This window comes from Nicotiana tomentosiformis, chromosome 10, assembly GCF_000390325.3.
Source record: "Nicotiana tomentosiformis chromosome 10, ASM39032v3, whole genome shotgun sequence".
Taxonomy (NCBI): domain Eukaryota; kingdom Viridiplantae; phylum Streptophyta; class Magnoliopsida; order Solanales; family Solanaceae; genus Nicotiana; species Nicotiana tomentosiformis.
Window position 1 is genome coordinate 74823629 of NC_090821.1, and position 16701 is coordinate 74840329.

At 31.8% G+C, this 16701-nt stretch overlaps 2 protein-coding genes and 1 long non-coding RNA gene across 4 annotated transcripts; 2 read left to right on the forward strand and 1 right to left on the reverse strand.

Annotated features, from left to right (window-relative positions):
* The first annotated feature begins 1395 nt into the window (after positions 1 to 1395).
* On the forward strand, positions 1396 to 2410 carry LOC104113466 (zinc finger protein GIS3-like). Its single transcript, XM_009623632.4, has one exon. It carries the CDS (start codon positions 1575 to 1577, stop codon positions 2244 to 2246), a length of 672 nt encoding a protein of 223 aa, XP_009621927.1. The 5' UTR covers positions 1396 to 1574; the 3' UTR covers positions 2247 to 2410.
* A 5905-nt stretch (positions 2411 to 8315) lies between these two features.
* Positions 8316 to 9149, reverse strand: LOC104113465 (zinc finger protein GIS3-like). Its single transcript, XM_009623631.3, has one exon. The coding sequence runs from the start codon at positions 9022 to 9024 to the stop codon at positions 8368 to 8370; it is 657 nt and encodes a 218-aa protein (XP_009621926.1). The 5' UTR covers positions 9025 to 9149; the 3' UTR covers positions 8316 to 8367.
* Positions 9150 to 10517: 1368 nt separating this feature from the next.
* On the forward strand, positions 10518 to 13467 carry LOC117280847 (uncharacterized). 2 transcript variants are annotated; one of them, XR_004511439.2, is made up of 4 exons: positions 10518 to 10667; positions 12678 to 12739; positions 12826 to 12902; positions 12997 to 13467. It is a non-coding gene; the product is annotated as an uncharacterized lncRNA (long non-coding RNA). The 2 variants fall into 2 exon arrangements; XR_004511440.2 differs by lacking the exon at positions 12678 to 12739.
* The last annotated feature ends 3234 nt before the right edge of the window (positions 13468 to 16701 follow it).

Sequence of the window (16701 nt, forward strand, 5' to 3'; positions counted from 1 at the left end):
TAAATAATATAATTAACACATAGATAGGGCATGGAGAATTTCCAAATGAAAAATCGAAACAGAGAAGTATTAGTACTTAAGTTGTGTTCTTTAGTTTTTTTTATATGAACAAGAATTCCATACTTACAGAACATACCCAAATTATTTTAGAATTTTTCTTGACTTACTATTAGATGCATACAAGTATACTAGCCATTTTCACAAGAACATCTAACTAAAATAAAAAAAATAGCTAATTAATCTAAATAAGTAAATTTTTAACAAGTCACTATATACATATTATATTGTAAAAATTATTGATAATTTATCTATACTATATTAAAAATTATATAGCTAATTAATACATACTATTTTGCTAAATTAATGCAAAAGAAATACCTGAAAAATGACCAACGGATCTGCTGCCGAACCACCACCGGAGGGGAGATGAGTCGCCGAATTTCTGCACCAAAAATGAGCTAAACAACTTGGGAACAAGCAATTTTTTTGGGGGGGAAGGGGGGGGAGGGGGGATGGAGAGGGAGAGGGAAGGGAGAGTGAGGAAATCATACCTTATATGGTTAGATTAGAGGGAAGAATCAAGAAATATAGCGGGTGATTCGAATTTGAAATTTGAATTTTCAAATTGCGACTGATTCGGTCGCAAATTCCGTTGACTAGTCAGACCTCTTTATCATTGCAGATTCAGACCAAATCAGTCGGAACATTTAATTTAATTTTTTTTTATTTTAATTTTTGCGACTGATTCAGTCGCAAACCATAAAAAATATTTTTGCAATATTTTTCGCATAAGTGAGCGATCGAATCAGTCGTAATTTTGAGCCAAAAATTAAAAATAAAATAACATGTATTTTTAATAAAGTTTCCGACCGAATTAGTCGAAAATTGTGACCGATTTAATTCAGTCGCAATTATTCAGTCGCAAATTTGTTGTTTTTTAGTAGTGTAGTAGATTTGGCTCAAACACTATATATGTATTAAAAATTCACTAAATAAGTATAAATAATATATTACAAATCCAATAATTAGATCAAATGAATATGGTAAAATCATGAAGTGAAACTTATAAAATTCAAATTCTCAATCCGCCTATATTTTTTACATTGTCAACTTAAACTCTTATTCTATATAGGGTATTTTTGTGGCACCATTGCGTATTCGAAAATGGGAAAAATGGAAGATGATCTTGATTTGCCATAAGTCATTGGGTCCCCAAAGTGTTCTTAGGTCGTATTCCCAAAGTTTACACACTATTTTCTTTCTCCTTGAGATATCACTATATAGGAATTCTCTCTCTTTCCACACACGAAAACAAGGAGAGAGAAAAAATTAAAAAATAAAAAGCCACTTCAGAAAAACACCTTTAAAACTTGTATATAAATACCCCACACATGCAACAACTTCACTTATGCTTTACTTCCCTTTTGCTTCCCATCTCTCTTTAATTTATTTCTGTCTCATTTTCAACTCATATTCTCTGTTTCCCTCTCCTTAAACACACACACACACACATTAACACTTGCATATATTCATACAAAAAACACCTACAAAAACTCTACGTGTACATATATAACATGGCAGAATTGGAGTTTCAGAGTAAACATGGTAATAATCCTACAAGTAACGGACGTTTAAAGTTGTTTGGTTTCAACGTGACAGATGATCAAGAACAAGAAGTTGACTCTACAAAAACATCATCCGGGTCGCCGGAATCCGGCGGTTTTCCGGCTTCCGACGGCCGGAAATACGAGTGTCAATACTGTTGTAGGGAATTTGCAAATTCACAAGCTTTAGGTGGCCATCAAAATGCACACAAAAAAGAAAGGCAACAATTGAAACGTGCCCAAATGCAAGCTAGTAGAAATGCTTACATGCGAAACCCTATTATCTCCGCCTTCGCTCCGCCATCTCACCTTCTGGCTCCGCCGGGTACCATGGTGGTTCCGGCTGCGGCAACATCATCTCCGTCGTGGGTTTACGTACCACGCGCTGCGCCACCCTTCCACGTGTCGCATGGTTGTGTGTTTCCAACGTCCAATGGTGGGAGGGGTGTAGGGAACTTACAGTATACCGGCAGTGTAGCGGATTCAAGCTTGACAAGTGTTGGGCCTCAAAAGGTAAAGGCCCACAGTGGTAAAATAGATGGGCCGTCATTGAGTAGGTTTTCTAGTGGAGATGCTGGGCCCAATTTTGATGATGCATTTGGATTGGATTTACATCTAAGCCTAGCACCAGCCGCGCCTTAGCTCGGCTCGGCTCGACTATAATCAGCTAGGAAGGAAGATTTATTTATTTTTATTTTCTTTTTTCTTTTTTATTTTAAATTAATTTATCCAGAAAATAGATCTTGTACATCTCAGATTATTTATTTATTTATTCACTCAAAGAAAAAAAACTATCCTTTCATGCATTTGCTGATGTTTGTCTTTTTCTTCTTTCACTTTTATTTTCTCCTTTTTACTGTCTGCAAATTGAGGGTTCAAAGTTTGTAAATTATTGTACATTGGTTGTATGTGCATGTAAATATTGATGAGATATGTTAAAGAAGTTTAGGTTATATATAGCTTTTGAAATGAGAACGCGATGTAATAAGATCTGCTTTTCTTCTTTCTTTTTTATTTCGGTTCAATATCAATAATAATTACAGAGACGGATCCAAGATAATGTGAAATTGATGGGTTTGAGTGATGATACAACAATATAGAATTTTGAAACCACCATGATCATTGAAAATCTAATATCCGCAAGCTAAGTCAATACTGTTACTTGTACGAAGAAAGTTCCACATTTGAGTTGTAAAATAAACTTTCTTTTGTATAGAAATCAGTGGCGTACACAGGTTTGTTAGTAAGTGGTATCAATATTGGAAACACAGGTTTGTTGGTATGGAAGAAATGAACGAATGAATAAATTATTATAATGAAAAACGATGTCATTTTTTATATTTATACTCAATATTTTTATTTTGTATACGAATATATAAATATTTAATAAAACATTTGATAAAGTGATGTCATGTAACACCGTCTTGCCGCAAGGTATATCCACCCCCTATAGTAATACCTTTAATAAAATAAGACTTGGCACCGTCTTGCCGCAAGGTGTATCCGCCCCCTAAAGTAATACCTTTAATAAAATAAGACCTTTTAGAGAAAATCATATAAGTTTTGTCTCAAAACGAACGGTATCATGCCATATTCAAAAGTAACAAATCTTAAAGATCTAGTTGTTTTGTTCTTCCAAACTCTTAACTACTCCTTCGATATATAGCATAGATATTCTCTTAAAGGCGGAGTAAGGAATTCAAGTCTATGGGTTCTGGATTTTGGGATTAAGACTTCAAGTGTTAATGATTGAGTTTTAAATTAATATTTATACATATTTTATGAATTCAAAATATCAATTACATTATTTGCGCAAAGGTTATTGGGTTCGGCCGAACATGTAGGTCCCCTGTTCTCGTTGGGTGCCATATGTTTCAATCTTTGATCTCCAATAACTGTTGGTTCGATTGTGGGACCAATCAATCACACATGAAGACTAGTTCCCCTGGCTTTGAGATCTAGGAATTGATTGGAGGAATTAGATATTATATTATACATCCAAATAATATTGTTCTTGAGTCAATGCACATATATATAGTTGTCCTCTCATTGTCTTCCACTTCTATATGAAGCCAAAATTTTAAACTTGAAAGGTTAATTAGTAGTGGAAAGCTGTCCAAACAAGAACCTATCTACTACATAATGGGAAAAGACTATGAGATTAATTAAGGGTGTGGGAAAGAGGGGAGGGGGTTGGGAATTTGTTTGGAAAACAATAACAAGAATGTGTGGCTTCTTGCTTAATCTTTATAGTTTAATTAAGTTTCATTGATAATGTAAAGATTTTTATACTATTAATATTATATTACTTGTACAATCAGATATCTCTATAACAGTTATTTTCTATAATAACACTTCACTATAACGGTCAAGTTTTCTTTGAACAATTCTTCATGTGATATTATAATATATGTTCTTTAAAAATAATACTTTACTACATCAGTCAAAAATATTGAAACAAAAGAGACTGTTATACAAAGGTTTGACTATACTACTAGAAAATTACCTTTTATTGTCAAAATTATTGTAATATCGTCAGAATTACAATACCGAGCAGACGGATTTTGGTCGTTAGAAATGTCAACCATCTTACTAGGTTATCGGTTATATTTATCATAAAAATTATGCATGTAATTATCTTAGAATTAATCAGATTATATAAAAATCTTTTACATTGTTAGTTTATATAATTAAAGTCAATTTTTATTAGTAAGATGAAAGTTTGTGCTTATTAATTATGGATAAGCAACCAATGGTTTATGTGTTTAGCGAAGCTTACGTGTAAGCACGAAAACAAGATAATGCAACACTCAAAAAGGAAAAAAGAAGCACCAAAATTAAAGAGTGATCCTTATTAGGCTGCTGATCACAACTTTAACAAAGCTCAAGAAAAAAAGCGAAATGATTAAGTGGGAAACTATTATGTTGGCACCTTCTTTTCGGTGCAAAAGTGAACAAGTTTGAATTTTGTACATACAATATATGGAACGTCCGCGCTTTGCAATTAGCATACACAATTATGTATGAGTCGAATCCAGAATTTGAAGGTTACGAGTCTACTTTTGCATTCAATTAAAGTTATTTTTGTATATAGGATGACACTACTAATATATCATTATTTTTAACGACATGTATACATGGAATTTTTATCGAATTTTTCGAGTGTCGGTGACCCCTTTCTTTATAATATAGGTCCGCCTCTGGATGTATATGTGTGTTTATGGTATATATATATATATATATATATATATATATATATATATATATATAGGTAGTGAAAAAACTAGTTTTTTCTATCTTTTCTTTAGTTGAAGGTCTATCGAAAACAGTATCTCTGTTGTTTTAAGGTAGGGATAAGGCTACATACATCCTAACCTCCCCAGACCCCACTTATGAGAATGCACTGGGTTGTTATTATTTTTGTTGTTGTTGTTGTGTCTGGATTAGTTTGTGCGATAAATACATTAGTTGCATAGAAAACAAAATTGAGCATACTAAAATTGTGTATTGTTATCAAATTAAGTTAAATATGAAATTACATGATACTGAATAAGGTGCACTGGTAGTCAATATACACACTTCAATTATTATGAGGAGAAGATTTGATGTAAACTAATGTAGGGACATAATGGATTATTAAACAGGAAGACAATAGGATGATAGAAAGAAAATAAGAAGGATTAGTTTAGATTGGATCCTTTTCTTGTCTTATGATATACTTTGATGATATTGAGAATTGGGGTTATCTTAGTGAAAGAAGTAAAGAAAAAGGGAAGACTGAGGATTTGCAAGCATAATAAATTTAAAAATTCAGTGACGGAGTCACATATGACAATGAAGTTGAAATTGTTTCGCCGAAAATTTATACAAACATATGTAAAACAGATAAAATAAAATGTATATAACAATAGAAAATAATACAAGTTCAAATTTCAGGTGTAGTATTTTTGAATTTTTTTTTAAGTTGTTAGGATTTTTGGCTCCGCCACTATAAAATAAAAATAAGAGCATTAGGAAAAAAGAAAAGAAAAATGAGAAGGATTTCTTCTTCTAGGAGCTCTTTTTGACACATGAATAATACAAAGTGCAGCAACTCTTGAGGCAGTTGGTGAGGCAAAACATAGAAAATCAATCCATTCCCACAACTTTTGCCTGATGAAACAAAAAAAGAAAAGAAACTTAACCCTACATCCTTTCATAGCTAGCTGTTTTAATTTTAAAAAATGACAGCTCGGCGCACAAAATAACCCGCATTCAGGCAGGATTAAGATAAGGGTTGCATCCCAAGGGGTGTGATGTGAACATCATACTCTAATACAAGCATTATTGACTGCTTTTACAGCTCGAATCTGTAACACATACATCACAAGAAGATAATTTTACCATTGTTCCAAGGCTCCCCTTCATTTGTTTAATTTCTATTTTTTTTTATTGGGCCCGCCCAGTAATTTAAATTTCACGTGTAATAATTTTGAATTTTTTCGTATTTTCTTGTTAGAATTGTTGGCTCCGATCCGCCACTAATACGAGCATTAAGAAAAAGAAAATAAAAGAAAAAAGATTTCTTTCTCCTAGGATCTTTTTTTGACACTTGAGTTGTACAAAGTGCAGCAACTCTTGAGGAGTTGAGCTGATTGAGGCAAAACATAGAAAATCAATCCCATTCCCACAACTTTTGTCTGATTTTAAAAATTAAAAGAAAAATTAATAATTTCTAATTTTTATTTATTGATTGGGCCCCCAAGTAATATACCCTTCATTATTGCATTTTTAAGTGATGTAGACAACCACTTTCTCCCGTTTAAAAAATTAAGAAAAATTAACCCAATATTTTTTTTGTCATGAGGTAGAAACTTGGAAAATGGTCACCTTCCACTAAAGTTTCTATGAAGCAAATATTGAGGTTGAAGATTCTATGGTTTGGAGAAACTTTAATATGTCTCTCCCTCAAAGTTCAAACATCAGTTGGTGAAAGCTAGCTAGCTCCCTCTAAGTGAGGCAATCATGCTAAATTGATGGAACAAATTAAAGTACCTTTCATAGTAGCTAACTAGTGAATATTTAACACCACCAAAAGCCCCACTTCCCCTAAAAGATTAGATAAATGAACCATAAAAAAAAAGGTAGAGAATTTAAATTATATATATGGATATAGTGAATGCCTTTTTTTTAACCGAGAATCTATCGGAAATTGCTTCTTACCTTCTTAAGATAGGGATAAGGTCTGCATACACACTATCCTTTTGAGACAATTATGAATTCCATTCAGTTTCCTTTACTTGATCGAACAACCCAAAATTCAGTTATTTCAACTACATTAAATGATCTTTCAAATTGGTCAAGACTCTAGTTTATGGCCGCTTCTCTATGGTACCCGTTGTTGCTTCATTGAATTTGCTTCACTAATAGGCTCACGCTTCGACTTTGATCGTTATGGACTAGTACCAAGATTGAGTCCTTGACAAGCGGATCTAATTTTAACAGCCGGAACAGTAAAATGAAAATGGCCCCCTCTTTAATGAGATTATATGACCAAATGCCTGAACCAAAACATGGATTACATTAGATTTTTTGTTGTTGTTGTTGACTTGTTATTGATATTGTAAATTCAAACATGTTTTGAAAATATTTTCCGTAAGCAGTGAGTTTATCAAAATTCCCTCTCTACCCCCACAAAGGTATAGGTAAGGTCTATGTATATCTCACCCTCTCCGGACCCCACTTGTTGAATCATACTAGGTATGTTTATGTTGTTGTTGTTGTTTGGATATTACCTTTTATGAGATCAATGCAGTTTAATACATTATAGCAGATCGGTTACCAATTTGAGTACTCCAATATTTATCGTAAAAAGTTATTTATATATACTTTATAAGTGATCTTATTAAAAGGGCAATGATTTAATACTGGAGTCATATCACATGCCTTGATTCCACTATAGTCCAATCAAGTTTACATGTTGTACCCAAAAATTAACATGGAGCAAATGGGATCTTGATTTGGCGCAAATTTTGCTATTAATGGTGAATCAGATTATTTGAAGTTAGTGGGTTATGCAATCACAAACCCTTTAAACTTATCTTCATTGTACTTAATAAGTACTCTACTATATGCTTATTATTATTAATCCCTCTGTCCTATTTTTTTAGAGTGTTTGATTACTGCACCGAAATTCTAAAAGAAATATTTGAAACACGCCATGCAAATTTGTCATAATATTTTTATGGTTATAATAATAACGTTTTCATTCTTGTTGTTTGAGACAAACTAAATATATATATATATATATATATATATATATATATATATATATCACATAAAATAGGTAGAGCCAATAGCTTTTATATAACAATTGAAGAGCAATGAATTTTTTATAACCAGTAATCACAAAAATAGTAGAGCTTTTTTTAGTTTTAACCCGCGCAACAAACTATTAACATTTAATAACCGAAAAATATATAAAATTTGTATCATTTTTATATATAATATACATAATATATATATATATATATATATATAGAAAAATATATATATATTTCGACAATTATTTTGAGAGCGGCTATACAATGTCATTTTTCCAAAATAATACCAAATTGTATACGTAAAAGTTAACTTCTTTATGATTTGTACCCTACCCACCGTTATATTGATAATGTGTATTGATTCTTCTTTCTTCTTTTTTTTCTTCCTTTGAGTGAAAAAATAAATAAATAATGTGAAAATGTACAAGATTCGGAATTTTCGGGATAAATTTTGATGAAATTTACAGACTTAATTGCAAATCCAATCCAAATGGGTCATCAAAATTGGGCCCAATATCCACTCTCGACAACTTACTCAATGATGGCCCATTATTTACATCAACTCTACCACTATGGGCCTTAACATGTTGAGGCCCAACACTTGCTAAGCTGGACTCCACTACACCGCCAGTGTACTGAAAGTTCCCTACACCTCTTACACTATTGGACGTTGGAAAAACACAGCCATGAAAGGGAGGCGCGGCACGTGGTACGTACACCCACGACGGAGATGACGCCGGAACCACCATGGTACCGGGCGGAGTAAGGAGGTGAGATGGCGAAGCGAAGGCGGAGATGATAGGGTTTCGCATGTAAGCGTTACGACTAGCTTGAATTTGGGCACGTTTCAATTGTTGCCTTTCTTTTTTGTGTGCATTTTGATGGCCACCTAAAGCTTGTGAGTTTGCAAATTCTCTACTGCAGTATTGACACTCGTATTTCCGGCCGTCGGAAGCCGGGAAACTGCCAGATTCCGGCGAGGCTGATGATGTTTTTGTAGAGTCAACTTCTTGTTCTTGATCTTCCTCTGTACTCATGTTGAAACCAAATAACTTTAAACGTCCATTATTCGTAGGATTATAAGTACCATGTTTACTCTGAAACTCCAATTCTGCCATGTATTTGTGTATATATACGTAGTGTGTGTGTGTGTGTTTTCAGGGAGAATAGACAGAGAAAGTGAGACAGAAAAAAATAGAGAATGTTGAAGCAAAGGAGAAGGCGCAAGGGAAATCGTTTGCATGTGTAGGTTATTATATATACAACTCTGGAAGGGATTAAATTTATTGTTTATTTAAGCAAATAGAATATTTTATCAATATCAAAGTAAGAGAGAGAGAGAGGGTGTGTGTTGCGGACATCCCAAGGAGAAGAAAATAAGTGTAAAATTTAGGAACAAGACCAAGATCACTTGGACCTAATACACCGAAAATACTTAATTATCCGAGTTTACAATATTATATCAAATTAAATAATTCTAATTTGAGAGGGATTTAAAAAAAATTAAATAATTTATCTGTAACATTTAAAATATTTGTATAGTTCAGTGAGCTTAGAGTTTATCGGAAATAACTTGTTTACCTTCCTAAGATAGAGGCAGGGGTGGCAAAATGGTTAAAAGAAAACAGTTAACCACTCATATTATCCACTAAAAATGGGTTGGATAATGAACTTTTTAAAAACGGGTCAAATATAGATAAGAACCATATTATCTATTTAGAAAATAGATAATTAATTGGTTTAACTTTTACATTTGTAAAATCTCAAATTGGAGGTTCCTCAAGTTTGGGAGACTAGAAATTCTCCCAAAATGATCATCCGTATTAAATATGGATCGAGTCAGATAATTTATCCATTTTTTCATTACCCGTTTTCGACTCGTCCCATATACGACCCGACCCTCCCGTTTGTCACCCCTAGTTAGAGGTAAAATCTGCATACATATTACCCTCCTCAGACCCAACTTATGAGATTTCACTTGATTTGTTATTGTTGTTGTTAATTTTGATATACGACTCAAACCATGAAATAAAGAACTTTTCAATATGGAGCTATTACTTACTTTCTTAGTAAGTTTACGCGGAGTAAATTTGAATTAGTCATGGTAGTAATACTAATATAGAAATAGTTATTCCGAAAAGAAGAAAATAAAAGAACATACTCGAACTTCCCATTTTAATAAATTTTGAAGTTACAAAATACTGAGTTTTTTTGTAAGAAATGTCTCTGAATAAGTTTTACTTCCGAGATTTTGCATTAGGTGTGGGCATAATACCGGTCGAACCAAAAAAATCGACCGAACCGTGAATTTTGGTTTTTCGGTTTCAGTTTAATCGGTTATTCGGTTAGTTTGCGATTTTTAATTTATTAGAATTTAATTTTTCGATGCGGTTTACGGTTTTGGTGTTTCGATTTTCGGTTAAACCGAAAAACCGAAATTTTGGGCCTCAAAACGTTGTATGTAAATTACTAACTTAATGTTCTGACTTCTGAAGAGTGAAGCCCACCGCCCCACCCCATCTGAAATTTTAAAGGCCCAATACTATTACCTAAACCCTAAGCCTAATTAGCCTAACCCAAACTTTCCCTTTCCATTTTCCATCTCCCATTCTTCCCTTCCTTACGTTTACTCCTTAGAAATTAGGGTTCGACTGCTGGTCTGCTGCGCTGCGTCTATGCGACTGTAAGCTCGTCGTCTTTCTCTGTCACTCTATCTGCCGACGCTTATCCTTCTTCCTCAGCTCGTCGTCTTCTTCCTCGGGTTAGTGGTTACCTTGATACCTTCTTCTTCTTATGAGTTTTCCTTCTCCATTTTTTGTGTTCTTTTAAATTTGTTAATGGCGGTAGCAATCGATTTCCAGATTTATTCTCCATTTTTGTGTCCTTGAGTTATTCTATAAAATTTGGTAAAATTTTCTGTTTTCAAAGGTTGGACCTAAAGTTAAACTTGTGAGACTACATTATCCTAGATTCTAAAGAAGTGTTGTGGCTTCCCATATCACAAAATCACATGCATGTTGAATGGTGATGTATTATATCTAAAGGATGACTAAATATTTGAACCTGGGAGCCTTATTTGAACGTACATCCTAGATTAATCCTTCTTAAGTTGCTCTATTTTGAGCTTATGGTAAATTGCATCATCTAATTGTAATTGATAAGTGAGAAACATATATCATTTTTAATATGTATTAGAAGCATTGGCTGAAACTGTTAACTTCTAGTTGATGGTCTCTGTGACTTTAGTTGAATTCTTCATTGTATTAACATTCTTTTGACTCAATGTTTTAGTACTGAAATTTCTGATCAGTACTTTAGTTTACTCAATTGTGGACTGAAATATACTAGACAAAAGAATGTTAACCAGTTTGCATTTTTAATTTTGTTGTCATTCGATTTTCTATAGATGGCAGGAGTTGAAAGTAGATTAAGTGAGGTGGGTTCATCTGAAAGCGAACCTACTTCTTCACCTACAAATTCAGTTGAAACTAGTCAAGGCCAAAAAAATTCGTACAATGTAGATCAACTGCTTGGGATCATTTTGAAGAGTTTAAAGATGATAATGGAGGTGATAGAGCAAAGTGTAAACATTGTGGTTGTGATTATAAAACCGATTTACGATTGAATGGAACAACATCATTGAATACTCATTTAAAGAAGTATCCAAAAATACCACGGAAAGTTGATAATACTCAAACACAATTGTGTTTACAAAAGGATGGGCAAATTAAAGGATGGGCAAAAAAAAAATCCGTACAATGTAGATCAACTGCTTGGGATCATTTTGAAAAGTTTAAAGATGATAATGGAGGTGATAGAGCAAAGTGTAAACATTGTTGTTGTGATTATAAAACTGATTCACGATTGAATGGAACAACGTCATTGAATACTCATTTAAAGAAGTATCCAAAAATACCACGAAAAGTTGATAATACTCAAACACAATTGTGTTTACAAAAGGATGGGCAAATTAATGGTGGGGTGATTTAAAAATTTAAACAAGAACTAGTTACGAGCTCACCGAAAAAGTTTTAGGTTCATGTTATGTCACTTCTAATTGTCATTTTGAGGATATATGTGAGCTTGATAGTCATTTGAAAGCTTGTTTAGCTAGTGATGATACTAATTTGAGTAAGATGGCAGGGAAGATGAAAGAAAGTGTTAAAAAATATTGGGATGAACCGAAAAAGATGAACAAAATGATATTCATTGCTTCTGTATTAGATCCTCATAACAAATTAGAGTATGTTGGTTTTGCACTTGAGGAAATATTCGGGAAAGGACCAGGGAAGAAATTAACTGCCGAAGTGGATGCTTATTTGAATTTTTTGTTTGGGGAGTATCAAAAAATATATTCCAAAGGATGTTATCTTCAATCATCTCCATCTAAATCTACTTCATCTGATGACACATCTGAGCCATCTAGTGGGAATGTGAGAACAAAATCTGTGAGAACAAAGCAATTGTTGAAAAGGCAAAAGGAAGACTCCGGAAGTGTAGGTGCTAAATCTGAGTTGGAAAGATATATTGGTGAAGGACAAGAGCCATTGTCTAATGATTCTGATAACTTTAAAATCTTAGATTGGTGGAAAATTAATGTGCCTCGGTTTCCTATTCTATCCGAGCTAGCTCGTGATGTATTAGTCATTTCAATTTTAAATGTTGCATTGGAATGTGCATTTAGCACCGGTGGCCGCATTCTTAATTCATTTAGGAGTTCATTGACTCCTCGGTTGGTGCAAAGTCTTGTTTGTGTTCAAAATTGGTTTAGATATGAGGGTACTCCTATTAATGTTGAAGAAGATTTGGAGTTTCTTGAGCAATTTGAACTTGGTAAGATTTTGCGTTATATGAGTGTTTTAGTAAAAACTAGTTTACTTTGTAAGTTTAAATGACACACTTTATCAAATTATATTTAGATATGGCAACGAGCGGAAGAGAAACTTGCATTGTTGAAAGAGATACTAGCATTGTTGATGCATAGTTTGAACAAGTGGTAAGTTTAAAGACTTACTTATTTTATGATATTCTTTTGTTATTTATAATTAAAAATATTTTATTAACTTGTGATCTTTTCTTCTTTTTTGTAGGTTTAACTATGCTTCGTGGTCCTAAAGCTAGATCGCCTATTTGGGAATATTTTGAGCTAGTTGAAGTAAATGAAGAAGCCCGCAAAGCAAAGTGCCTTCATTGTGGTCCAGTTTATAATTGTCATCCAAAGTATTTTGGCACTTATGGCTTAGTGAAGCATATTAAGAAGTGTCTTATGCCTCATCCAGTGATTCGTATTTAAGACTTTACGTATCATTTCTAGACTTACTTTGTGGCTTGTGACTAGTTTGCCACTCTTTTGTTGTTTGGTGATTGTATTTCTAGACTTATTTTGGACTTTGGTAGCTGCTAGATTTGCCATTGCCACTGTGTTAAACTATTTTTGGACTAGTTTGCCTTTGCCACTGCCTAACTGTTTAGGTGTTCTGTTGGCACGTTCTTTGTGTGCTTGTTCTCTTAGTCTATTATTGGTTTCATTTATAGTGTAGTTACCTTTGTATGTGTTAGTATGTGTTATTGTCAGCAAAAATTGTGTTAGACAGTAGACACTTAGATGTTCCTACAAACCGCAACTATTGTCACTTTGTCAGAAGTCAGCACGTTCTCCAGCAAGATCGTGTTAGACAGCAAGTGTCTACATCAACACGTTCTCCAGCAGTAGCAAGTAGACACTTAGATGTTCCTACAAAAATTGTGTTAAACAGTAGACAATTAGATAGTCAGATGTTCCTATAAACAGTGGACAGTATACACTTTAATATTTATTGTTGTTCCTACAAACTGTAAATACTTCGCTGTTCCTACAACCGTTTAAAACCGAAAATACAAACTGGAAATAATCGAACTGAACTTTGAAAAAACTGCACCGAACCGTAAATAATTTGGTTTGATTTGGTTATTAATATTACAAAATCGAAAACCGATAAATCGAACCGTAATTTTATAATAACCGACCGATGCCCACCTCTAGTTTGCATTCAGAGACTCCTAATTAGTGCAGCAAATTAATTTATCTATCTATCTATACTATATTAAAAGCATGAAGGTCATTAGCGAAATGTCGTTTGCCTTTTTTGCCCTTTAAAAACAGATTTCAAATTGGACAAATTTGTAATTGTAATTTACTTATATTCCTAATATTTAGGACTTTAAAAATTAACTAATTTTTATTTATTAAATTATTCCTTATTTGAACTAGGTAGAAACTCTTAATATTAAGGAATCTAAAATTGAGTTTTATTTTACTTATATAAATATTTTTCATATTTAAACTGTGTAAGTATTTTCCTTAAATATTTTCAAGTTTTTAACACGTTAGAAATTTTGTCTTCATTTTAATTTTGTAGTACTAACCACGTGAGAATCATCAAACATGTCAATTCCATCTTTTCCGATTTTGTTTGAACTATCTTGAGTATTGTTAATTTGAATATTTCACATGCGTACAAAGTCTTAAGGTGATTTATAATTTTTAATATAAAAGTTAAATAATTAATGATGGATAACATGTATATTATATCATACACATTAAATATAATTTTGTCATTTAGTTATTTTTTAATATTTATAACTTTAAAACTAACAAAAAAAAATATTGCTATAACAATCATGAATATTAAATACAAATGAACTGAGTTGCAGTCTGTTTTAACAATATTTTTTTGAATTAAAGAATGGGAATGCTAAGGTATATTATCTCATGTTTCGAATGATAAATCCAATCAAAAGTACTATATTGTCAATTCAAATGAGATAAATGAGTTTGGATAAAATAATGAACAAAAATACTTCAAATGAGAAAATAAGTAAGGACTAATTGTTACTAAAATCGATATATCAGTCGACACTCATTTTACATTTGATGATATTTTAGGTTCTCAGGATCTGTGCCATTTTCTTTGTAAATATATACGATGTATAAATCTCTTTTTAGATGTTACTATCATTAGCGTTAACAATTTAAAATTTATTACAATATTAGCTAATAACCAAAAACACAAAAGCGAATTTGTATTTTTTTGAAAGGAGAAGAAAAATGAACATATCTTTTGGAACTTTGATATGAAAAAATACTTGAGGGGATATTTAATAGTAAGAGAAAAAAAAATGCTATAAGATTTTGGTCAAAGGCCAGATATTTAAATACGGAGATATAATCTATTCTTAAAAGTTTGATTAAGAGATAGGTGACAAGCTCAAAAATTGAATAACTATAATAGTTCATTAATCACAATTAATATAAAGTATATTTGAAAAGCTTTGTATAATTATTAGGCGAGAAAAAGTAATTAAAATTATCTCATTAATTCTACTAATGTTTAGATGTTAGTTTATAGTGAGATTTGAACAAACTAGAGTCGTGTCACTTAAAATTTTGATAAAATCAATGATGGACAATATTTTTCGTATTCAAATTGATTATGAAATTCGTTTTCAAAATCAAGACTTTTTTCTTTATCTATCTATATGTCATTAACATGATTTATTTTTCAAGAACGTACACTTTTAAAAAATTTATTTTATAACTCAATTATATTATTTAATAATATTTATTATTTTTAAATTATATACTCATTAATATAGGTACGCGCGCAACGCGCGTACACTTTAGCGAAATATGGTTCACCTTTTTTATCCTTTAAAAGTATAGTTCACATTGAACAAAATAGTTATTTGATTATTATTTTTCATATTTAGAAATAGCCTTTTAATTATTTTCCTAATATTTAGGACTTTAAATTCAACAAAAATTTTGTGTATTAAATCTTTCCTTATTTGAACCATGTAATATAAGATATTTCTAAATGAAATTTAAAAAGAATTGAACGGTTAATTCTTTCCAAATATTTTAGTCAAATCTTTTTAGCCCTTCAATTCCTTTAACGTTTGGGATTCTTTATTTTCCAGAAAGGAAAAAAGATTCTCCAAAGTGGTCTTTTCCATGAGTAATTATTGGCGTGACTTTAGAATTTCAATAGGTAGAACACAAGTTCAATTTGATAGATATTACTATTTTAATATTAGTATATATTGACTAAAACACAAAGGCCGAAATATTTTAGGTCAAATTTTCGAGCAGTTTTAACTCCTTTTAGGTTTAGAAAATACATTAACTTCCACAAGGATTGATAAATATAATAAAAATATTTTACGCATCGATATAACAAAATTCTTTACATTTGGAACTAAAGTTAACTTTCACAAGGATTTATAAATCTTATAAAAATATTATCTGCTCAATCAACATAACAAAATCCTTTATGTTTGTAACTCAAGTTAGTTTTCACAAGAATTATAAATCTAATAAAACTATGCTTCTCTATTTTTATTGATTTTCTACTTAGTATTTGATATTTGTATTTGGGCCTATTAAATTCGATTTCACATCAGAAAACCTCACATTAACAAAGATAATTTTATACCTATGACTTAAACCCAATACTTTTGGTTAAGGACGGATATGCTAGATTTACGATAGTTGAAAGAGTTTTTCAAGTATCACTACAATGAGAATAAAACTTTTTGCAAAGTTTGAATCCTTTTTGAAAACTTAATTAATCATTGGTTTATAATATATTAATAACTATCTTTTTTGTTATACAATTTTTTCTTTTTCTTTTTTGGTTTACAACAATCAAACTTTTCTTTTAAATAAAAAATCTATAAAACCCAAATAGGGCAGTGACCAAAAAAACGCCATGCTAGATTCTGCTTTTTCTTTTAAATAGATCTAGATTCTCAAA